This window comes from Spea bombifrons, chromosome 2, assembly GCF_027358695.1.
Source record: "Spea bombifrons isolate aSpeBom1 chromosome 2, aSpeBom1.2.pri, whole genome shotgun sequence".
Taxonomy (NCBI): domain Eukaryota; kingdom Metazoa; phylum Chordata; class Amphibia; order Anura; family Pelobatidae; genus Spea; species Spea bombifrons.
In genome coordinates, this window is record NC_071088.1 from 61,787,557 (window position 1) to 61,812,022 (window position 24,466).

Sequence of the window (24,466 nt, forward strand, 5' to 3'; positions counted from 1 at the left end):
AAAAACAAAACCTAGAAACAAAATTATGCCAAATAAGAACCGTTTGGCCTATGTCTGTGCCCATTACTTCTTGCTTTAAATACATCGGATACCGACTACAAACTTGCAGCTCATTATCAAGTGCAGATAAATACAGTTTTAGACTTATGTTCCTAACACAAAATTTGTATGTTCCTAACACAAAAATTGTTATGCTGTTTTTATACACTACTTAATTCTCTGGCGAGATTTTGAACCCCCAAGAACAACCTTAAGCAATTTATATAGCATGACTGCATTCTGCATTGATGCCCAATGGTAAACAAATGCCCACGCCATTTGCAGCACTACTCATTTGCCAAAAGAAATTGAGCAGACCAACCCTATGTTGAACTTTTTCGCCCCAAAAATTTCTCACCCCAAGCACTGTTGATGTTACAACTGAACGCCTGCAACAGATGGGCAAGATGCACCTGGAGGCCGACTGGAAATAAGCACTAGGAACTGAGCATTTTCAGTGTTGCGATAATGTTAATAGTAACCACAGTTAGTCAGCAAACACTACATGTTCGTCACTGGTGCCATAAGTGTGGATATAAAACACCTCACAAACGGTTAACAAGATTTAATGTACATTTATTCTTAACACGGGAACATAGAGTATAAAGATTTCATACTGAATAAATGATATATTCATTAAGCAAAAAAAAAAAAGGCAGAAATTTACATTTTTCAGAGCTACAAATATGCAGAAACTGCTGGAAAAAAAATCTCAAATGGTTTTGGGAACTGAAACTAACAAAATAAAAAACAAAACCAAAAAAAAAGGAACAAAACCTCACACCTTGATTGGAAACGGGAAGATAATCCTTTAAAAATTGATCGGATTGCTGGATATACAAAGGTGATGGGGTTAGGAAGAAACGGGGGGAATGGGAACTGCTGCTGTGGGACAGTCCATTGGGAAACTCTTGCCTCCGCAAGGTGGCTAGGGCCTTTTATCTTATACTCTTTAAATCTTTAAGAGTAACCATGCGCCCTTTAGCTGCAGGAGGAAGAATGGGGTGTGATGACAGTGAGGGAAAGATAAGGAATACAAGAGGTGTGTCTTTAATGTACATCATCATATATATACAGACATCGCAGCTTGCAACCTACAAGCTAAAGGTTAAAACCAGTTATAAGAGGCGATCTCCGATTATTACAATCTAAGTTTAAAGAGGTAAGGGTGTTGCTTCACATGAAACTTTGGGGGAAAAGCGACCTTTCTGCGTCTCTCATCCGGAAAACTAAAAAGCGCTCAGTCGCTCTCCATTTAAAAACCTAAATCTGGAGTCTTTGAGGTTGTGGGGTTTTTCCAGCTCCGGTTGGATTCTGCAGGGTTGCTCAGCACAGTTAAAAAGGTAAAGTCTTATGTCAGGCTTTTTTTCAGTTTTCATCTCTTTAAAAGGGTTAGGACACAAATTCTAGTCTAAAGGTGAGGAGGGTGGTGGCAATCCTGCAAGTTTTTTGGGGTGTTGGAGAAGGGATTCCACATCCCTCCTTGGTGCTTTTAGAAGTCTTTATCTCCTTAGACTTTGTAGGCCCAATGCTTGGCTTAGTTGAGGTCTGGGAAAAATGGGGCAGTAGAGAAAGGGGGAGGGGAGGTAAAGTACAGTGGAGCCCCTTCCCCCCACATAATAAAAAATTCACTGAAATACAGTAGCTTTGGTTAACACCAAAACACAGAGAGGAAGTAGGGCAAAGGGAAGGTCCACAATGGTGGCCATGTCTCCTCTCTGGGGCAGACAGTGGATTGAGACAAAGTTTTTGCATAAATAAAAAAGGGAGCGGGAAAGAAGTGGGAGAGGAACCAGTCAGGGAAGATTCCGTTCTACGGTGACGGGAGGCGCAGAGGATGCTGGGAGGATGTCCCCCTGCTGCCGTCATGATTGGCCAATCAAAAACAGGACATCACAGATGACCTGTGACACAGAGCAGTTCATGAGTGGAGAGACAGAGATGTCCAACAGGCGAGCTTCATACAGTGTGAACTCTGTATGGTTCTCCTCGACCTTGGCCAAAGCCAGCAGGGCTTTGGATGCCCGCCGCATCATGTCCGTGCTGGTGGGCTCAAAAGGGGCAGAAGGACCATGTAAGTGGGCAGCCTGACTTTGCTGAAACTGGGTGGCTGCTAGACTGTCCTCCAGGAAGCCTAGCAGGTTTCCAATACTGCCCTTCTGAAGCGCGATGGCTCTGGCTGCTAAACTGTCCCCTTGTGCCAAGTTAGCTAGGAGCACCACTGCCATTTCCCTGCACACATGATTTTTTCTGTCACTCAAAAACCTCACTAAGGTCCCATACAGCTTCTCTAGACGACTGAAAGGAGGTGTGGCCAGGATAAGGTCAACATTGTTGTCCTGAATGCTTAGCTTGCTCAAGGCCTCCAGCACTAGTCTCTGAGGAGATAACACAGCATTGGGGCCCAAAGTTACAAATGGATCTTGAGCCTCAGCCGATGGACAAACCGCCCAATGTAACAGGCCATCGAGTATGGGCAAACAGATGCTCTCTGGGTAAGGGGAAAGGTCTAGCTGTCCTGAGATGTTAGCAAGCGTGACCAGTGCGTTCTCACGTAGCATCTCCAGGCAGTCCCACCACCACTCTGCCTTGTTGCAGCTCACTCCTTGGTCCCGCTCCTCTTCCTTCTCATAAGTGAGAGGTGCCTGTTTGCGTTCCGGATGCTTGTGGTAAAGAAGCACAAGTTTCCCAAGGATTAACAGCAGCCCTGGGTGCTTCGACATTTCCAAGTCATTGCCTGGAACAAACGACAAGCTCCGCAAAATGTTGGATATGCACACGCATCGCCGTGAAAGCGCATCCTGCCACTCCTCAAGTGTGCAAAGTGGGGTCTCATCTTTGCTGCGTGGTTCATCCTCTAATATTTTCAGACCATGCCTGCTTTGTGTAGGTGAGCTACCTCCCAATGCAAACTCTGAATCATCTGCTGTTTTGGCCACTGGTGACAAGGAATCAGGCCGGGCACACAGGACATCATCTATGGTGGGGGCAGTATCCTCTGCTGCAGAAACTTGTTCTCGGGAGCGTCGTTTAGTTTGTGGCCGTCTGCGGGCAGATGGTTCAGTGCGCCTTTCAAAGTGGGTTTGGATGTGCTCCGTTGTGTCGCCACCTCCTAGCCTCCAATGCAAGAGTCCACTGTCAAACTCTTGTCGGCGGCCCAACTTGTGTGAGCAGTCCAACACAAAGGCATCTTCTCTCGGAACCAATTTCACAGGGAGTTTATCAAACTTGCTGGCCTGCTTAAGGCAATCATCACCAGCAGCACAGGGGGCAGAAAATGCTTTCCTCTCTTCCTCTCCTTCTGCCTCACTTTGGGGTTCACCATCTGTCAAAGACTGGCAGTCCTCATCCTCACTTAGTTCAGCATCACTTGCAAGAGGACTGCAAAACTCATTGATGGAAGGTTTCAGAAGGCTTTTCTGAGCAGCCTCTCCAACTTCATACTCTTTGAGGATGCCAAATATTTCAATTAGGCAGCGACGGAAATATTCCACTAATAACTCCAGCAACCCAGGAAGCTACAAATATAAGAAAATAGTTTTGGTTGACCGATTTTGATTTCTATATTAAAATACACACACAAACATATATAAAGATTAGTATAACTCACCTGGCTGAGGTTAAAGGTCATGATGCTGTTGTCATCATACAGTAGAATGTTAATTGTGTCCAGTGCCCAGGTACTCTCTGCTAGGAGACCAGATTTCAGAGACATCATGACGCGCCAAGCCTCTGGTGCTCCTAGAAAGAATGGGATATTAGGCTAGAGAGAAAGTAGAAAAAACCCAACGCTTTTCTCCCTATCATATGGATTGCAAAAATAATGTTTCTGTAAGTTGGACTTCATTGTACCTTAACAAAAATACACATTATTCCCACTTAAAAAACACTCACCAATATCCTTGGATGTCAGTCTTCGTCTTGGTTTCAGAATAGGTTGCGTGGCTTCTACAGACCCAGGAGGGAAAGTAATGTCCCTACGGATAAGCGGTGGCTGGGTCGGTGTGGGCACAATGTGTGAGGCAGGCACAGGTGGTCCAGCCTTTTGCATCTTCAGGAAGGGGGACTTACTTGGTGAAGTGTGGGCCTCCAAGGGCCGAGGAGTGGCAGGGCTAGCTACCTGAGGCAGATGATTGGGCATGCTAGGGGAAGCCTGGTACCCAGGCTGTGGTGGGGCACGTGTAAGAGGTGGGCCTGGGGCAGGCACATAAGGGGACTGTTGCCTGTTAACATGAGGTTGCCACTGGTTTTCATGACTAAGGCGCTGGTCTGAGTGTATCATTTCCTCTCCTCTAGGAGGTCCAGTGTGATAGCCAGGCCCCTGAGTAGCTGCAGGGGGCGGCCCTGGCCTGCCCTGATAGTTGTAACTCATGTCACTTCTGCCTTGCCACATTGCTCCCTGCTGGGATGCCTCCCCAGAGTTACCCATTACACTAGGGGGTAAAGGTGGCTGGGAATTGCTGCCTGGGGTGGCAGACACCCGCTCACGTCCAAACTGGAACGGAAATTGATTCTGCCCAGATGGTGCTGGCCGTCGTTCTCCCCCCTGTGGATAGTTGCTCCCATATTGCCCATAAGGATCCTGGGGTTGTTGAGAAGTGGCAGCAGCAGGGGGTGGCCCAGGTGGAGCTGGCGCTCCAGAAACAGGGGGCTGCTGTTGCTGGGGTGGCGGCTGCTGTTGACCCTGGGTACCCTGTGCCCCACTGTATGGAGCACTATACATCTCTCCCTCATGGCGTTTCGAAGAAGGTCCATAGCTACCATCCATTGGTCGCTTGTAGTTCTGAGGAAGAACCAAAGTGGATTGATAAAGAAGCTTTAAAGATACAAACTGTGTGAAAGGCCATATTGAATGCATAGTTCAGTCCAGCACATTATAGTAGGAAAGGGACTGAGAATTATGCAATTCTAGATTGGCAGATAAAATTGTCTAATCAAGTAGGGTATATTGCCAAGAAAACAGCATGCCATCTCTTCTCAGAAGAGAAGGGTAATGAAACACAGGAAGAGGATAAACCATGGAGCTGCAAGCCACTGAAAACTGACCCATGGAAGAAAATAAAAAGCAAACTAAACATTGGGAAGCGTAGAAAAAAAAATATATGAAGTGGGTAACAGCAAACCAAGGCAGGAAGGCAATACAAGTTGCACATTGTGACACTTACAGGTTGCTGGTACATTGGGTTCTGCTGACTGGGGTAGGGGCTGCCTGAGGCTGTGCTCTGTGTTGGGTACTGGTTACCATAGGAGTCATGCCTAAGAGAAGATAGAGCATATATTCTATGATTACTATATCTCCTTTTAACATGAAGGTTTCACACTTTTGTAACATCCAGACGCCATGTATAACTCAACTATATCTTATGCTCTTAACACTCTCTTAAAGCACATACACCAAGCCATCAAGTCCTCACCTCTGCTGCGGGTAGCGTCCAGGAGAGTACATGCCACTGTCTGTATTTGAGGGCATCATATTAGGCTGAGTTCCCCCACTCACTATACCCCCTTCAGGGCCTAGGCCTGGGTCCCCTCTGAATTGGAAAGGGAAAAAAAAAGAAAAAAGTTAAATCTTACCTTACCAATTTCCCACAAAGCCACCCAGTGCCAAAGCTTACTGCCAGATCAATGCAATATAACAATTGAATCAGCAACGGGCATGTAAAAGGATAAACTGTCATAATGAAGATCTGTTTATTTATACAGATGAATTTATGCAAGAGACTAATCTTGGTATAATTAAAACAACACCAGTCATGCTGCATTAGGATTGACTGCCATTAGCTAAAAATCCTAAACGAGGCCAAGGCTGATCATTATCAAGCACTGAGCAGAACATAGGTTCCCCAAAAAGCCAGTGAATGTTTTAAAGACAGAATGAAGTGTTTAAATCAAGCTTCCCCTTGAATATCAGCCTTTGCAATATTCACTCACCTCACTCTGTCATATCCACTGTAGGGATAATGAGGACGCTGTGCAATGTTGGACATTGGAGGACCTGCTGTCCGTCCATAGGGATCTCCAATAGACCCGCTAGGTCCCTGCCCTGAAGACATGAATGCATCTGCACCTGAAGGATAAAGGAATCATGAATATACTGACCACACTAAACCCTTTAGTCAGATAAAATGCGCTAGGGTGGGGTGCTAGGAGGGAGAAAGGAATAAAGGATATTTTAATTTAGAGGTTTATCAGCCACAAACCTTTCCTCATGCCCCCATAGGGATCCTTGCTGGCATCATATGACATCCTACCCATCATATCAGCCTGGTACCCAGGATTAGGAGTCATGGAGTTTCTCTTCTGGTAGGAGGTATCTGAACCGTCATATGCATCCTGTAAACCCACAGAGTTGTTCCTGTGAAGACAGACAGTTGGGTTAAAACCAAATTAACATTTTGATATTCCCAAGAGTGTGCCCCACTGACTGCAATTCTCACCTCATGCCTTGCATGGCAGGCATCTGGCTGTGTGGAGTGGATGCTGGTGTTGGGGGCTTAAGGTCCCCTCCTTCTGCCATTGAGCTACTGGTTGACTGTGGAGTCTGGGGTCCCTGCATGGATCCAGAACCAGCTGGAGGATACAGTTTTGGAACAACTTTAGCAGGCGTTACAATCACATTCAATTTTACTGTACTGACATTTTTTTTGGAGAGTTCCGAGAAAAACCCAAGGTGGGCTCCAGAACCACTTACCAGGTGAAGGTGGCTGGATTTTAGCTTGTTTCTTAGCTTCTGCTGATACAAATATGTCTGGTGGCGGGTCCTCTCCCCTCTCAATCTTGCATTCAAAGGCATAAAGACATTGTATATACTGTTTCTTTAGGGAGCTGGCTGCACTGCTTGATGTGCCCACATTAAGGTTTGTTGCAAGTTCCCTCCACTTCTTGTTCTTATTTACCTGGAAGTAAATTACCCAATGTCAAAAAGGCTCAAGAAAAAAATAAATAAAAAAGCACAAAAAAAAAATGGAAAAAAAAAATTGCACCAACTGACCTGGGTGAGCCCTCCAATCTCCTTGACAGACACATAAAGCCGGTACAAGTCAAGAGGCTTCCTGCCCACTGCTGGCAGGTTTGTCATGCCCATAGCCTTCTCCTCTGTGAAGGACAGATATCGATCTACCCACATCTTTCTTTCGGGCTCACTCCCCAGCTCATACAGTTTTGTGATCTTCTCATTTGTAGTAGTTGAGGAGTTTGACTTCTGTGGGTAGAACAAGGTTGTGAAAAATTCCACAATAAGGAAAAAGTAAAAACATTTTTTTTTGTTAAATACTTGTTATCCAATATATTACCTTAGATTTGGGTTCTGATTTTGGTGTTCCATCTGCTTTGTTGTTCATTTTTGGAGTTGGTGTCAATTTCACATCTGAAAGACCCATGAGCTCGGGACTGCCAGCCATGCCTGTAAGAGATCCTTAGCATCAGTACAACACAGATATGCACAAAATTAAACACCAAAGGCCCAAAACAATCAAACACCTGAGTTATTGGCCATGTTGCCACCCATGTAGGGAGGGCCCTGCGTATTCATCATAGCCGCCATGCTGTTCATTCCTTGCCCATAAGGAGGGCCAGATCCCATCATCCCACCTTGGTTCATGTTAGGATATCCTGGAGACCTACATGAGATGAAGAAAAAAAATGCATGTGACTCAATAGCAAGCATACATACTGTCCTTGAGAACATTTACCAAGATATATGTTTAGACAAGAATTAAAGTTATCACTAAATATGGAGAACATACCATGCACAAGCACTTACAGGACAGTACAATAAAAAGTTAGGAGACCAAATGGTCAAAAAATATTTATACCATTTTATACAAGACATAACTATCCACAAGTGTATAACAAAGCTCTCCAAATTTAGTATCTGGAATTAAACATTTTTGAAGTACAGCAAGGATTATAGCATAAGATGAGAAGCCATAATGTAGAAGAAACCCAACGCTGTTCGCTCACCTGCTTTGAAGGGAATTGGGTGTGGCATGCATGCCAGCAGCTTCTTGTGCTTTGCGGTTCATACCAGCAGGGGGTGGGCACATCCCAGATCCCACCTGTGGAGGCATTGCACCCATATTTGGCCCATATGGCCTGTTACCCATAGAGTGGCCCATCCGTCCCCCATACTGAGACATGCCTCCTTGTCCATGCATTTGCCCTCCTCCAACCAATGGAGCCATTCCTCCTGCAGAGTAACCTGCATTAGGCATTGTGTTATAATTTGGTTGCCGAGGGTACCCTCCTACAGAGAAAGGAGAGGAAAAAATATATATAAAAAAATAAACTTATGTATGATCACATAGCAACAAATGAATATTTTGGTTAGTTATCAATGCTCAAAAATACATTTTACTGTTGATTGACAGAAATCATACAACACAAGTTCCCATGAAAACTAACTTGGGGCATTATAGATATGCCATCAATTTGTTATCACTTACAAACCACTTGATGGCTAGCTTGTCTGATTTTGCATAAAAAGGAGCAGGAACTCACCTTGGGGCCCATATTGACCCCCTTGAGAGCCATAGCTTCCCATTGAGTTCTGCTGATAGGGACCCATTCCTGCATGCATTTGCGCCCCTGTTGACTGGCGTGGGGAAAGCGCAGGGCCAGGCTGGGGCGAGCCATACTGAGTTATCTGTGGATTCCTCTGCATGTACCCTGAAAAATAAGGAAATGCTAGTAGACAGTTCTACATATATACTAGATGGTCGCTGCAAAATGTATTTTGTCGAAATTGTCCAGAACTCACCCCTCTCCTGTCCAAGGCCAGCCTGGTTTATTGCTGGGTGAATCAGTCCATCCGACTGCCCACTTGGTGGACGTGGAGGCATTTGAGTTCCTGTGAATAGGGCCATGTAAAGTTAAAGGGGATCTTGTCACCTTAAAAATGTATTAAAACCCACCTTTCAAATCAGCATTATTGTATTAAAAAAATAAATAAATAAACATTTAAATAATGAAAGCAGATAACTGCCTGAGATGTCAGAACTATCATATCAGTTGCCTGTGCTGTTTATTTCCCCTTCTCCTCCCGCAAAAGCAAACAGCCACCAAAAGGAACAGTAAGAAGGGGAAACGTAAAAGTAACTTATTTGCTTTTAGCTAGTCTTCGTTACTGTTAAGTAGAACGTACTAGTTATTCATATTCTGTGAAAGGAATTGCTTGACCCAGTTCAGGGTTACCAGAGTGGCACAGCTGGGGAAAAACAGACCGGTTCAATACAAGCAATATATATTTAGTGCTGTAAATTAAATCTTTAGATATTAGGGTAATTTTAGTATTACAAAATTTTCTGTTAACCATTTTTATTGTTTACAAATTTTTGTTTGAGTCTGAAATTCCATACCAGGAACGGCGGTTGGTGAAAGGGGTCCAGAACGAGATGGAGCCACACTTGCTGGGGATCCTACTGGAGATGGTGAGGGCCCACGAATGCCAGGCAAGTGAGGAGAGGTATGGGGAGAGAAAGGTGACTGGGCTGGATTACTTTGCTCTCCTTGGCTGCTAGAAATCCCAGAAGTGCTAACTCCAGGGCTCAAAGCACCCTCTGCACCCATTGGAAGATCATCAATAGAGCCAGAGAGATCCTAGAATGTGAAAGTAAAATTAAAAATAAGATTTTCCACACACACACACAAAAAAAAAAAAAAAGTATATACATATTCTCTTAAGATCCACTTAGCTGATTTAGATCCATATTAACATTTTGTACAGCATAAAACTATAAAAGGTAATTATGGTAAACAAATATAGGAAGACTACTTGTGAACAGGGCAGAAAACAAATTACAATTTAGCTCTTTAAATTCAGATTTTTTAACGTTGGGTCAAATGTCTGTCCATGAAAACCTTGGAATAATCTTCCACATTTCCAACCCAAATGCGACAAGGATTTTACACACAAACATGCATACGCAGGAATGCATTCGAGAACATATTTCGCTCACCGGGAGACTTGAGGGCCGTGGTTGCATCCCTAAACTAAGGTCGTCTTGTCCTTTGCTGGAACCTAAAGACGGAGTGGATGAAGCCTGGGATGTGAAAGAATCCTGAGAGAGCTCCTGAGAGAGAAGAAGGAGCAGAGCATGAGGCATTGACATGACATGAACAATAAGGTCCTGGCACAAAACTTTTTAAAAACAAAGTACAATGGAAATAAAGACCACTTACCTGTGGTGGAGGGAAGCGCTGCTGGGAATAAGATGCACCCTGCTGTGCTGCCTGTGACTGATAGGATGACCCTTGCTGCTGTGAACTAGGATACTGTGGAGTCTGTGTGTATGGTGACTGACTCTGAGAGCTTGTCGGGGGACCCTGCTGCTGTTGTGTATAAGGAGAAGGAGATGGAGACTGCTGTTGGGTAAATGTGGGCTGCACAGCCTGGGTAGGGGGTGGCTGAGAAGAAGGGGTCTGTTGGGAATATGACTGGGAAGCTTGCGGCTGCTGTTGCGAATATTGCGTCTGTGGGGGTGTTGTCTGCTGAGGAGGATGAAGGCTCTGTTGGTTGTAGTATGGAGATTGGCTCTGCTGGGCATAGGACCCAGGACCCTGCTGAGCATATGGAGCCATCTAGGATGAGAAAAGAATCATGAAGAAAACAATTCACAAAAAAAAAAAAATTATATGGTCACCATAAAACACTGATGTTCAACTATACCTGTTGCCCATACTGCATGCCCATGCTTGCCTGAGTTCGACCCTGCATAGTCATGGGATATCGCTGGGGGGTCTGTGAGGAGTAAGGCTGGACTGGGTACCCAGAGTGTCCCTGCTGAGCTCCCTGTTGTTGACCGTATGGGTTACCTGAACCGTATGGCTGGGGTCGCATCTTTCCCATCTGATCCATGGGACTAGCAGGCTATGGACATAAAAAAAAAATCACTCATAGCAAGAATCTAATTTAACCCAAACTGTACACTTACAAATTTTGTACATTTGACTTCTAATATCCATAGTTAATGTTTGCATGCTGTGTAGTTAACATGGGTGAAAAACTATCCATTTATATGTTTGAGGCCAACATCACATTGCATGCCTTCTTCCCACAATAATTAACCTGCTCATTACCTCTGGGACTAGGCTAATGAAGGCAGGCAGCAAGAGCTATTTATAACTAGAAGGGCAAGCAGCCGAAGTATAACAGGTCCCAGCTGTACACCCATCTGAAGTGCGGCCAAGAGCCGACTGTCTGGTGCTGAGCGCTGGCAGGCAATGAATGACAGGATCTGTGTTGTAGGGACACGAGGTGGGGGCTGGGGGAGGACTCACTGCTGCAATTCTAGATCTGTCCTCCTGAGCCCGCCACACCTAACCAAGAGTCCTTCTGCTATAGAGAAGAGATAAAATAGGAGGGGGCAGAGGACTCTGGCCTTGGGAGTTGGCCACATGGCTAATTTGCATGACTGCTAAGCATAGTGAGGGGGTGGAGAACAGCAGCAGAGTTGAGTGTAAATAAAAAGTATCCAGAAGAACACAAGGTTCTTAGCATCTTATTCTGTCCAGCACGAAAAAACCCACAAACAGAAATACCATAGACAGAGTATGTTTGCTTGCGCAGATGGTACAGCTACAAAATGTTTCCCCCCCCTTCTCAATGGAGGTACACACCAGCCCTCATATGCCATTTAAAAATGTACTACCGCTATTAGTTTTGTTCATGCAAACAGAGGGATTCCTCAGAACACTCAATACAAATAGCATGCTTCCCTGCTCCCAGCTACAGTTCCATGTAGGAATGAGTGATCATAGTATAGTATGTTGAAAAGACTTGAGTCCATCAAGTTGAACCTTTCACACATACCTAGTTCTAAAGTTTATCCAAATTGTGATAAGTGATGTAACACTTTGCCCTGGTGTAGAGGACTGCATCGGGATGCAAAAAACTTGAGGGTGTGGGCGTTTTTTCGGGTGTTGTACCTGCGGGTCCCAGCAATCCCGCGCATTCCTGCAAGGCTGCCTTCGCATTGCTTGCATACATAGTCTTCTCTTGTTCCATCCAGGAACCCAGTGAAGTCACGTGAATTTAAGTCACATGACTCTGCTCTGTTCCTGCTTCCCCTGGGCGGACCAATAGTGCGAGCAAAGGGAAGGCAGCCTTGCGGGAGTGCGCGGGAAATCTGCAGTTCAGGTAAGGGAAGAACGAGTATGCGTGACTGAGGGAATGAACGAGTATGCGTGACTGAGGGAATGAACGAGTATGTGTCTCCAAAAGCTGTGACAGAATGTTTACGGAAGCGGGAGGGATTGGAACACTGCTTGCTCCCGCAACGTGTAATGGACAGAAATTCAGCGGGAAGAAAACAGTCCCGTGCAGGGCTCTATCCTGGTGCATAAACAAAATAGCGACTACACCTGGTTTCTGTGTACCAGCTACATATACTGCGCTGCTTTGTGAACTTTATTCTGTACTTAAAGGAAGACTGAAGTAGCTGAGCCATTACTCAAGGATACTTCCACTTCACAACAATAGCACTTATGGTAGAGCAGGCCAGAAATGCCACCATTGACTTGGGGCAAAGGTGGAATTCTATGACCACGTTTGAAGTCACGGAGCTCTTCAGTACGACCCATTCTACGGCCTATGTTGTATATGTGCTTGATTTTATACACCTGATAAGTTTAATCAGGAGGGGAGTCCACCGGGCCACGGACCGGTACGTGGCCCATAAGCAACTGGGCCGCACGATAGGGTGACCACATGTCCCAGAATCAATGGCTTCAAACATCGTCTTTTTTCCCCCCGACGCAGAGGAGAGAGAGGGGCGCTGAGTGGTTGCTCATTAAGTTTTCCACAACTGCTCGGCCCCCCTCAGTCTCTTCCGCGAGGCCTCTAGCTCGGTTGCAGTGCCGGCATTTCATGCTGAGTGCCGGAATGACGTCATATTCCGGCGCTCAGCAGTGAAGCAGCGCGCACCTCAGCAGAGTAGGGAGACCAAGTCCTCTCGCTCCCACTGTAGGACTCCTGGACGGTAAGTTAACTTCAAAGGGGGAAAGGGTAGATAGTGAGAAGGGGAGGAGAGGGGGTAGTAAGAATAGTGAAATAAATAAAGAGTGAGAATGAAAGTGGAGTATTATAATAAATTTAATAGAAGTAAAATGCACAATAAACATAATGCACTTGAATGAAAACACCCGACGCCCGGTGCATGGAAAAATTGTCTTCCACAAAAACTGTCCCTGGTGCCAAAAAAGATCTAGCTTTCAAATAAAAATGAGTCCCTAAGCAACATGGCAGATCTTTGTCAAACCTAGTAAAATAATTTGTAAACCGTGGCACAAGACATTGCCCTCACTTTGCCAAAAGGTCTGTAAGGCCTCTTCAGAGTCGAGTTGGAGAAGCAAGGTGACCACTTACAAAATATCTTGGAACCGGGGGCCTAGCTCCAGTCTGTGTAAAATGAGTATAGGACAGAGTAAAAACATACAGTGTACAGCCATAAACCTGCTTTAAGTACCCCTACTTTAAGGACAAAGTTATAGCACAACTACTCCTGTTCATGTACAGTTGCTTTGGGAGAATGGACATATCCTAGCATGCCGCCAGCACATAAGTTAATCTTTGGAGCATTTTGTGGTGGAAATGCAGTACACACATTGATAATAGAAAAAAAAAAAAAGTAGTGCTTTACTTTAAGTACATTTTGGTTTTACATACATGCCCTGGGCCCCAATGCGTACGTTAATGTATGAAGAGAATTGGAGAGATTGGATATGAAAATTTTCTTCTCAACCACATGGAAGAGGCTTGAGTACTTAGTTTTGTTAATGTTTTGACATGTTTCATTCTCATATGTACTGTGTGGCCCTTGCAAGGAAAGTAAATATAAACTGAACAGTTTGTGTTCTAGCTGTACTTCATTAACATGTTTAATCTTCACAAATAAAAGTCAACAGAATATTGAACAGGGAATGACAAATTGATAGACACGAATCCCAATACTAAACAGTACGTTCAAAGAAAGTAAGGGTAATTATATATATAAAAAGACATTAGAGTTATGGCTTTTGAACCGTTAACCATGGCTATTTGTGTGTGTTTTGAGCAGGGTTTTGAGTCGGTTCTGCAAGTACGATTGTTACATTATATACCACTGAGAAATATAATGGCGCTATATAAAAAATACATACGATTTATATGCTGCCGTTATATTTTGCAGCTTTGTACAATGGGTAAACAGGACATGACAAGTAGTAGGTAATGTATCAAACTTAGAGCCAACTCAAACCCCTGTTCAAAGCACACACAATTTGGGAGCCAATGGTAAGTTCAAAAGCTATAACTCCATATAGTTTTTTTTAAATAAATAACTAGTATGGTATTGAAAGTTATCAAAATTGATGCGCCATTTTCTTGTGGAAACCGGCTTTGGTAGATGGTTTGCATTCTACCTCTGTTATGCCAAATGGCTCATATGCAGCTGCCAGAATAATTCTATTTTTCAAACACCCTGACTCTTTCTACCACTGCTTTAGAGGTAAAACTACAATGGCTCGTTAACCACGCAGCTGGACACTAGCTAACGGAAGTCTGAGGAACAGACTTCATTGGCATTGCCCAATGCTTTGGACAAGGAAAGTCCCCCAAAACATGACATGACTGACAATGACAGCCTCCAGTCTGTAGGTAAAGTGTGTTTATTGAAACTTTAGTGTACATGATGACTGAGTGGTCCCCTTCATTTTGTGGTGCCCCCCCAGCAAATGCATTTGGCCCTAAATATCTAAAGAGACCACCACATGCATGCCCAGGAAGCTACCAATCAGTGGCAAACATAAGACCATGGAAGGGGTGGGACACTGCAGATTCTCCTAAAAAAAGTGCATATTTTGCAGTTTTAATTAAAACACATTAAAGGGACTTACATAGCACTATAATACACATTTTTTTGAGGAGACTGCCTTGGACACTTACGCATCCCTTTAAAGAGGTAGGACTGCGGAATCTATGTAAAGATGCATCCATAGAGATTTATATAGGGTGACACACTGGCTTTGTCCATTACTGCTTAAAGGAACAGTAAAGGGTAGTGATTTAAGCAAGAGGGAACGCATGTTCATGAAAGTATTTTGTAAGTACATTCATATGCGTCCATTAAAATCTCCAATATAAACTATATTACTTACCTCCAGTAAGTCAATTGGAGAGCATTCCATGCATGCGAGTGGAGGTCTCAATAGACCACAGGCTGTAGTGATCATCTAGCCAGCGCTCAAACTGACTGGAGATGAGTATGTGTAATTGTTCGGACAAACACCTCCTGCATGGGAAAATAGCTAAGAGATGGAGGGGGGGCGCAAATGTGTAGTGGAGATTCGGCAGAATTTCCTCAATGCACTTTGGGCGTTCCAGTTTTTAAACACAGTTTAAAAAGGGCATCACATCGCTGTCAAAGGACAGGCAATAAAGTGTATATGAGGCTGGAGTATCCCTTTATACTAAATATCTAATATGTGTAAACCAACACATTTCTGGCTTTCTAAGAGCATAGAAATCATCTGCATAACTTAGTTTAAGCAAAGGTTCTCCTGCAAGCATGAACATTATAAAAGCTGTCTAACCTTTCCGGTGATATTCCACGTTACTAAAAACATCTACACAAGGTGTAACAAAAACAAAAACCAACAATAAAAACTTCAAAAAAAAAAATCACTAAGCCTCTAGGACAAGTATAGATGCTTTTAGAAGTTGTCATGGTCATACAGCAGGACATTCACATTGCACATATGCAACATGACAAGCCTATGGTGTGTGATTGACCACTCGTGTACCATGAAGTCCTCTGTGCAGGGCCACTGCCCAGAAGTAGGCAACAATCATTGACTGACCTATGCGCTTGCCAGGTTTTACCTGGATTTTTCATGACTCCAACCTTTCGGCATTTAGTTTACAATTTCTGTGTGGTAATAAGAAAAACAAAACAAACAAAAAAACAAAACACATGCCGTCTTACAGTTGTGCAGAAAAGTCTGCAAAGGTTTACTCTGTCCTGATTATTTAGGGCAACCCTTAGCCTGGTATCTGCCGCACAGCATAGACAGCTGGGAGAACAGAAGCATTCAGCCAGGACTGTAAAGCACTACTAATGGAAAGAGGTTATATCAAGGAAGACACTGCCTCAGAGCCTAATATAACTAAATACCGTTACATGCACCTTCCTTGGTCAGCAATCTCATTCTTTTCTTGCACATCACAGTTTACTCCCACAAATGTGCATATGGACCACAATTCCAGTTTATACATATGCTTTTATGGGGGGGGGCATCATAGCTACCAAGCTTTAAATATAGCACTAGAACATTAAAAAGCACACTAGCCATTAGACAATTTAGTGCATACAATAACTGACGGATCCTTTTTTACATTGGGGTCTCCCTGATAACTGCCAAGCTCCTTGGTTTGCAGGCGATGTGTTTTGCCAAACACATCGCCTGCATCCACACATACTTGCCGCCAGTCCTCTCCATCATCGGCTCAGCAAGAATTCAAGGGGAGTTCTAATAAAACCCTGCCATGTGGATGCACAGAAAGGGCATCCAACCCAGGGACTAAGGAGGAGCTTTAAGTAGCCGTGGTAGAAAAACACGACTGCAGAAAGGGCGGTACGTCCAACGATAAGCATTTCAATTTTAACAGTTTTAATAAACGCATGTTAAAATACTTACCAAAAAAGAACATTAAACTACTTTAAGGCTGCATTGGACACTGAAGAGTCCCTTTAATATACATTTGCTGGTGAAGGTGCATGGATATTAGATAATTTTTTTGATCAAAAAGGGACAAAGACCATTAACATTCACAAATAAAGCATGCGTTGACTTAAGCAAAGGTGGGACTTCTGTTGCACATTGGGCCCACTATTCCAACGTACACACTTGTTTACAAAGCATACCTCTCCTTGTTCTACTGATGTGTAGATAGGTCACTTAGAAATGTGGTCACACATTAGTTGATTTAAACTTAGTTTATATTTGAACAAACAGTTATTTAAATTGAATCGAACAAGATGACGATCAAGCACTACGGTATTGTGGCAACAGCACTTTGCCAAATCGCTCTGGATTACCATTTATCCGATACTAGATAATAAAGGCTGCGGCACCGCAGACGGGATGATCGTTTATGCCACCTTCCTCCCTGTGGTAAAGAATAGAGATCCAGGGACCATCAACCAAGCAACTCCCACATGCCATGTCTCACCATAGGCTGAGCTCTTCGTTTGTGTTACTCACTTAGTTACCCAAGTCTATCTTACTATAGAGCTATAACCGTTCTTACAATACCTGACATGGAGGAGAGGGCAAACCATTGACATTTAGCACCCAACTAGCAGCAGATTGAATACGCAAAACTATAATATAATTCCAAATCTAAACTTTCAATAAAGTCTGGGAATGTGTATACGCCAGCCTAGTTTTCCACTGAAATAAATAATGCAGTTTGACCAGAACATCCTAGGCAGCCGTTATTGGTGTTATATGTTTACAGTTATAGACTGCACCAAGCAAGTTTCAAGCTTCCTGAACACAAGATCTTATGAAAAAGACTAATATTTTAAAACATCCTGTTATTTGAGTTTAGTAGACTTAAGGGCAATACTAGCCTGCACACAACATAACGGAATTAAAGTCTACATACAAGTCAACTAAGAGATGGGCAATACACAGGTATGGATTAATGAGCATCATCATCTAAAAATCAAAAGGGAAAAAAAAATCCACATTAAAATAGAGATCTGCATCCACATACATAATACAACTCCACCAACTTTGGAAGTATTGTATCACAATTACCTGAGTCTAGTAATTTGCCGGAGTTGATTACTATCAGCAGGAATATAAATAGTAGTTTTCTAATGATTTAGTTGCCACATTGTGCCAATCTCCCTTACATTTAACACTCGATAAGAAAATTGGTAGCGTTATAGCATTCCTATACATATTTTAATATTTCACCCCTGTACATTCACCAAGTGTTGTAGGAATGATTTATTCCATAAATGTATTTTCAACAGTGTATACCGTGTTATTTTTTGGCCCTTCCTAAGACTACATTTTCACTAGAAGGTCCAGACAGAAAGACAAGTCTTTACATTGACATGTATTTTAAACTATGCAGGGTAAGCATGTACCCGAGACTCACTTCAAACCTAAAAATTGGCATTTCAGTAGCGACCTTGACAATATACAAACTGCTGCATTCACCTGAATGCACCCGCAAAAATACTTCCCCATGGAGGCCACCAAGACTTTGAGCATTAACTACAAATTCATACCAAGTATATGGACAGAATACAAATCAGAACAATATCCCTCATAGTACTCCATTATGAACATTAGCCCTAGATTATCTTATTTAGGATCCAGACAATGCAATGAGATTTCTTAACCTTCACCCATGCACAACCCTAAAATGAGCACAATACCTTGTATAGAGAAGACACGCCAATAAGAATGCTACATTTCTACCTAAAAAGTGCAAGCCTGTGCACCAACTTGAGGGTCGTGTCATTAGCAATCACCATTCCCACCAACACTGGGTTCCATTCTGCAATACAGCCTTTCCTGATAACTGCCACTGCACCCCCCTCCCCACATTGCCTGTGCCTTTCTGTATTAACTCGATGTATGGCCCTTCTACAGCACTGCCTTCATAGCCCCTTATGGTTTTTTGTATACCTTGTGACTTACTCTCCATAGGCTACCTCCTTATGACCCCTCTATAGTAATCAATACGATATGATAAAGTACCCCATAAGATCACATAGCATTTCACCATTTGCACATGTTCACTTCACACATACACACAATAGTCCACGATGATCCCTCCCCTATTTTTGGTTATACTGTCTCCTTTTAACCCCCTTACCCACACAATGTGACTCAGCCCTACCGATTATTGCACCGATACCCTCTATCTCCCTGTGTTGTTGCCAATGTTGTTACCTGCGGTGTCCTGGGCAGGCCCTGGCTGCTGCTCCCGGGGCTACCCGGCGGATGAACGCCCCTCTGACCCGCGGCCCAGCCAGATGCATAGCCTTCAGGTCCTTTGTGCTGCTCTGGGTAGTCGCCCCCGGGGTAGCCAGAGTATCCGCGCCCGGGGCTCGGCGCTGTCAGCAGCTGATTCAGGGTTGGGGTGGCGGCCGCCGGCTGCGCAGGCCCGAAGCGAGGTGGTGGTGGGTAGGCCGGAGCCTGGGGTTTGCCTGAGGAGGCGGCCGGACGAGGAGGAGGATACCCCGGAGGGTAGGCCCGGTTGGGGTATGCCGGGTAGGAGTTGTAGGCCTCATTGGGCGGCGGGTAGTCCAGGCCGGGACCCGGCTGGAAGACTCCCCTGGGGTAAGGAGAAAAGCCAAACCCGCTAGGCGGGTGAGAAGAGGCGGAGGAGGCCGCAGGCGTATCACCGGACTCCTGGAGAGAGGAGGCCGAAGCAGCTCGTGTCCCGTTGGCTGCCTCCGGTGGGTCAGAGTCATTTGAGGCCGAAGCCGGGGCCTCCGTTTGTGTCTCGGACGGGGGAGGAGGGGGGTCCCCGGGGCTCTTCTTTAGCTCGGGGCCGGCGGCGGGCGGGGTTCCCCCCAAATTGGGGCCGGAGGCCGGGGCCACCTGGGCAGCCATGAAAGTCTGAGAAGAGGTTGGGGATGAAGGAGGCCTCCCCCCCGGTGTTCTCGGGCTGGGTTCAGGCAGGAGGGGAGGGGGAGCCGCTCAGTCGGACACGAGGCGGTTGAGAGGAGGAGGAGAGGCCATTTTACCGAGAGAGGAGGAGGAGTGACAGGCCGCAAAGCGCGGAGCTGGAGTCCAGGACTGGGGAGTTACAGGCCGCAAAACCCGGTACCTGGCAAACAAGAAGAAATCCGGGCTGGCTGGCTTCTTGCACTTAGCGCAGACACAGAGAAACCCGCGGAATGGAGCACGGACCGGATCACATGGAATAAGCGCTAAAGCCTTGGTACTGGAGTGCTCACAAGGGGAGAGCCCCTGTAAGACCCGGAACTGAACTACTCACAGGAACTGGAGCAGGATCACTGACCGTCCACAAGGGGAAATAAAGCCAGGGAATCAATGTACAACTCCGACCCCTATGGGCTAGTTGAAGTAAGACCTGGAGATCGAATTTGGAACTGGAGTCGGACGAGACCTGCAAAGCTCAGTGTAAGGGGAGGAAAGGCTGTGTTGAATCATTCACACGATAATGGAAGCTGGAAAACCTGGAGCTGGAGATATTTCGCATGGGCATGGAAATCGGCCAAGAACCGGCTACAGGCTAGGACATTTGCTATCTTACATGAGCGGTGAGCACGGGACGTAAAACCCGGCAGTAAATTATGGACTGGGACGTCTTTCTTTTACTGGCTAAGTAAAGCTTGGAAAGTGGAACAATACAGGTGCCAGGATACGAATAGGATTAGGAACCTGCATTGGATCACGGAAAAGGAACTTTCATCCCATAGGTTCAAGAACAGGGAAAGGGAGCAAGACCTGGATCTGCTTAAAAGGACCGGATTGGTAATTTATATATGATAGCCTAACAAGGAGGCGAATCGGGCGATAAGACCCGGGAGGGGGAGCGCGGGAAGCTGGAAGGATAGATGTCACGTGATCGCGAAGGGCGTCCTTATAGCGCGGCTGCGTCACAAGGTGTGTGTGTGTGTGTACGCCCGGCATCAAGCTCATTGTGCGGTTAAGCAACGTGCTGGTCACGTGTGTGGACGTACATATATATGTACATACGTGTTCTCATGTTTATACGATCGCGTTCTCTCCGAGTCTTTTGTTGAATAAATAAACGTGATATGTGTCTTTCTGGCTGCTATAAAAAAAAAACATGCAAATTCAATCAAGAGTGTATGAAGTTAAACGGGTATCTGCATTCATAATGCGTGTGCTAATTCGTTATTAATAACTCGCTATTACTAAACATTTCTGGGTATCGCATCGCGTTACGAGGGAGAGCGCGTGTAATCCAGTTTGCCAGGCAGCGGCACAAAGAGAAGACTCCGGGGTAATGCATTGGGGGAGGGGTGGATGTGCTCCGTTTTTTTTGTGTGTGTGTTTTTTTTATTAATAGGCAGACTCGGCTTCTGGCTGACCAAAATTGACCATAATGCACCGGGATTTGAATAGGCTACGTGCAAAACCCGGCCTGGATTTCTAAGAGGAGTGGGGGCCCGCTGTATGGGCAGGAGACAAAGGAGGGAGGAAACAACAGCTGTACATGCGACTGATATGTATTGTAGCTCTCGTGCGTTCACCAGAGTTCTTTGCTCTGTGAACGCAGAATAAGTCATCCTGGTGTCACACATTGTATTTGGATGCGTTAATAGAGTATATTTCTGGATTATATTTAGCATGTGCTCTGTTTATGACTTTGATTTCAGTAAGTATGGGGCAATGGAAACAGGCTCTGGAGTGTGCCCAGCAAAATCCATCTAATCAGTATGCCTGCCATATTTCATCTTGGTATTAGTCGGTGTATACTTTTTATGTATTATCTGCTTAGAGTGTAACAATTCCAGAAAATCATAATCATTGGATTGGTTTGAGTGCTTAAAAAAGCACTACTGAAAAAAGCTACCTAAGGTTAGTTCCAACTTTAACTTTAAAAGCATTCTGGCGCTAGGACCAAACTTTTAAAATGTCCTATACGCATAAATACATCTTTACCTTTTTTTTTTTTTACATTGGAAGCAATTTTTTGATGTGCAACATGTTTTCTTGTGTATTTGCAGACAAGCTCGTACAATAAATATTGAACAATACACGTTTGTGATACGTCTCGTTCCATTTTTTTTAATGAACAGAGTAAATTCAGATTCAAATGCATAAACCATCGTAGTAAATCTTGCTGCGTGTGTAGTCAAAATGTTTTAACACTAAACTTATATAAGCCAGGTCACAAGAGAGGCACAAGGTCAGATATACATTTAACATTTGTTCTGCTTTCCTTTTTTTTTGACTTTTTAAATATGCCATCAGAGCATAAACAAATTAACCAAATAAAAACAACAACATAGCCTTCTATGACGGCGCACCGGCGTCACATTACCTTCAGTTGCTCAGTCATAGAAGCCCCGGCGGAACTAAGGCTGCCTCCACCCAATGCCCCCACCAGACACCAGGGAGTCAGAAGCACTGGTATGTCCGCGGAGGAGTGTTATATGAGGGGGCATACGGCTTTTCTGGAGGCAGAGTGCCCCATGATATGCCTTTTAACCCCCTTTATGCCACTCTGTCCCATGATATGCCTTTTAACCGCCTCTATGCCAGAGTGGCATATAGGGGTATAAGGCATTTCTGGAGGCAGAGTGGCAAATAAAAGGAAATAAAACAAAATAATTTTTTCTCAATCATAGCTTTTATTAAGTATGAAAAAATAGTTTACATGAATGAATATCTACTAGTAAAACGTTTTTCTTATAGGGTCGTCTTATATTCAGGCTTTTTTTCTAAATTAATATTCATATTTTGTGGGGTCGTCTTATAATCGAGCAAATACGGTACATATTGTGTGCCATTTAAAATTTCAACGTAGGATGCCATGGGGAGTGCTTTGCAAATATCAGTTTTATCCAGCCCTTCAATGTGTTATACTGAGCTTTGCAGGCTCTGATCATTTTGTACAAGATGCTGATGGAGTAGGCTATGTCTCTGTTGTAGGTAGGTATCAAAGTCGTTGGGCCAGTTGGTTTCCGTTAAATGTTTTGTTATTGTATTATCATAACTGTGGATCTGCAGGTACACAAACCATGGTATGTTCAAACTCCTATACATGTCCCGGCATCGTTGTATTGGTAGTACTAAGCGGTATGCCATATCCAAAAAATAGTGTATTGACGTGAGTCCCATGGTATGCCATCCCATAAATAGCTGTGCCGCATCCCCTTTTTGGAGGTTCAGGTTATTCAATAAAGGCAAGTGTCATGTGTGTTAGATGGCATCATACCAAGCAACATGTCTCACAGTGCCACCTTTGACCCCAAACACACACTCATACTCACACAAACACTCACACCACGTATGCTACCGCACACACACTCCATCTCACACCACTTCCACATACGTGCTCACACACAAACACACATCCACTTCGATGCTCACAAACACTGTGCCAGTTCAACATTTTTCTGAAAGGGTCCTTCTGACTTGGACCGAGCCAGTCCAGTTCGGAAGGGCCCTTTCGGAGTAATTTTGAAGCTACCCCTGTAGTTACTCCACTGTTCCCATTGAAGACCGAATGCAAATTGTACCCTTTCCAAGATTTAATAATGGTAAAAAATAAACGATTTTCTCTGACGGTGTCAGGTAATGACTGGTATGGCATGTGGAGAAGTGTAGGTAATGGGATGGAGCAGAACCTTTCCAGGCCCAAGTCTGGTATTTACGCCTGTGATCCAGTCAATTGCATGACACACCTGCAACATCTATTTTGCTTGTTTTAATATTTGTGGAGACTAATTCTAGACCCCCCCATAAAAATGTTTGAAAATGGGCTTTGAGCATTTTGATGTCTGCAGGTTTTGGAAGCAAAGGTAGAGTTTTCCCAATCATTTTGGGAAACATCAAGCCAGTGACTGGGCCCCATAAGTCTAATAGTGTGAGAATAGATGAACAGAGTTGCAGGTCCAATATATATATAAAAGTATATGGTCAGCGTATGCTATCAGTTTTAGCTGATTAAAATCTATGGAGGAGATCAATATATGCAGTAAGGGGTCAAATCAATATTAAAAAGAAGTGACGGAGGGCTTCATTAGCGAACCACATGGCCCAGAGAGAATGCGTCTGAATCAAGTCGATTGGTTGTTATGGAAGGGCTCGGATTGGTGTTTAAATTTTGGATTAGGTTCGAGAAGTTGTTCCCAAAGAATCCCAAATTGTATGTAGGTGAGGCCACACCACTGTATGGAACGCCTTCTCTGGGTCAAGGCTCAACAACACCCTAGGACATTTCATGCAGGATTGTTTGATTTGTATCACTGAGACTATTGCTGTTCTTATTCCTTTGACAGAATGGCGGCCTTTAACAAATCCCAGTTCTACTGTTGTGGCAGAAAATGTTGTAGTCTTGTGGCTATTAATTTAGTAAGAATTATTTAATCCTGATTAATAAGTGAAATAGCTTGGTAAGCTTGCACCCTACCATGGTCCTACCAAACAAGGTTCTAGCAGTAGAATGGTTCTAGTCCAGTTTAAGTCCTGTCCTGTCAAATCTGCTGTAAATTACGGTGTTAGAATCCATTCCCACAACAAATGCAGTAGAAGAAAGCTCTGTTAGATTTTCATACAGTATTTGTGAAGGAATATGCATTAATGAATGAGTATATGTGAATGAGTATCTGTGAATAAGTGAATAAATGAGCATGTGTGTTAATCAGGGGCATAACTAGAAACCACCGGGCCCTGATGCGAAAATTCCCCCCAGGCCCCC

General features: G+C 44.3%; 1 protein-coding gene across 1 annotated transcript; it reads right to left on the reverse strand.

Annotated features, from left to right (window-relative positions):
* Positions 1-594: 594 nt before the first annotated feature.
* On the reverse strand, positions 595-20,438 carry ARID1A (AT-rich interaction domain 1A). Its single transcript, XM_053454472.1, has 20 exons — positions 18,991-20,438; positions 10,706-10,906; positions 10,219-10,617; positions 9,996-10,109; positions 9,396-9,636; positions 8,798-8,887; positions 8,539-8,706; positions 8,002-8,284; positions 7,519-7,658; positions 7,332-7,441; positions 7,031-7,240; positions 6,731-6,935; positions 6,477-6,609; positions 6,240-6,394; positions 5,971-6,106; positions 5,454-5,570; positions 5,205-5,295; positions 3,934-4,822; positions 3,650-3,780; positions 595-3,557 (listed from the first exon to the last, which is right to left on the reverse strand). Exons 1-20 carry the CDS (start codon positions 19,654-19,656, stop codon positions 1,905-1,907), a joined length of 6,132 nt encoding a protein of 2,043 aa, XP_053310447.1. The 5' UTR covers positions 19,657-20,438; the 3' UTR covers positions 595-1,904.
* Positions 20,439-24,466: the final 4,028 nt, after the last annotated feature.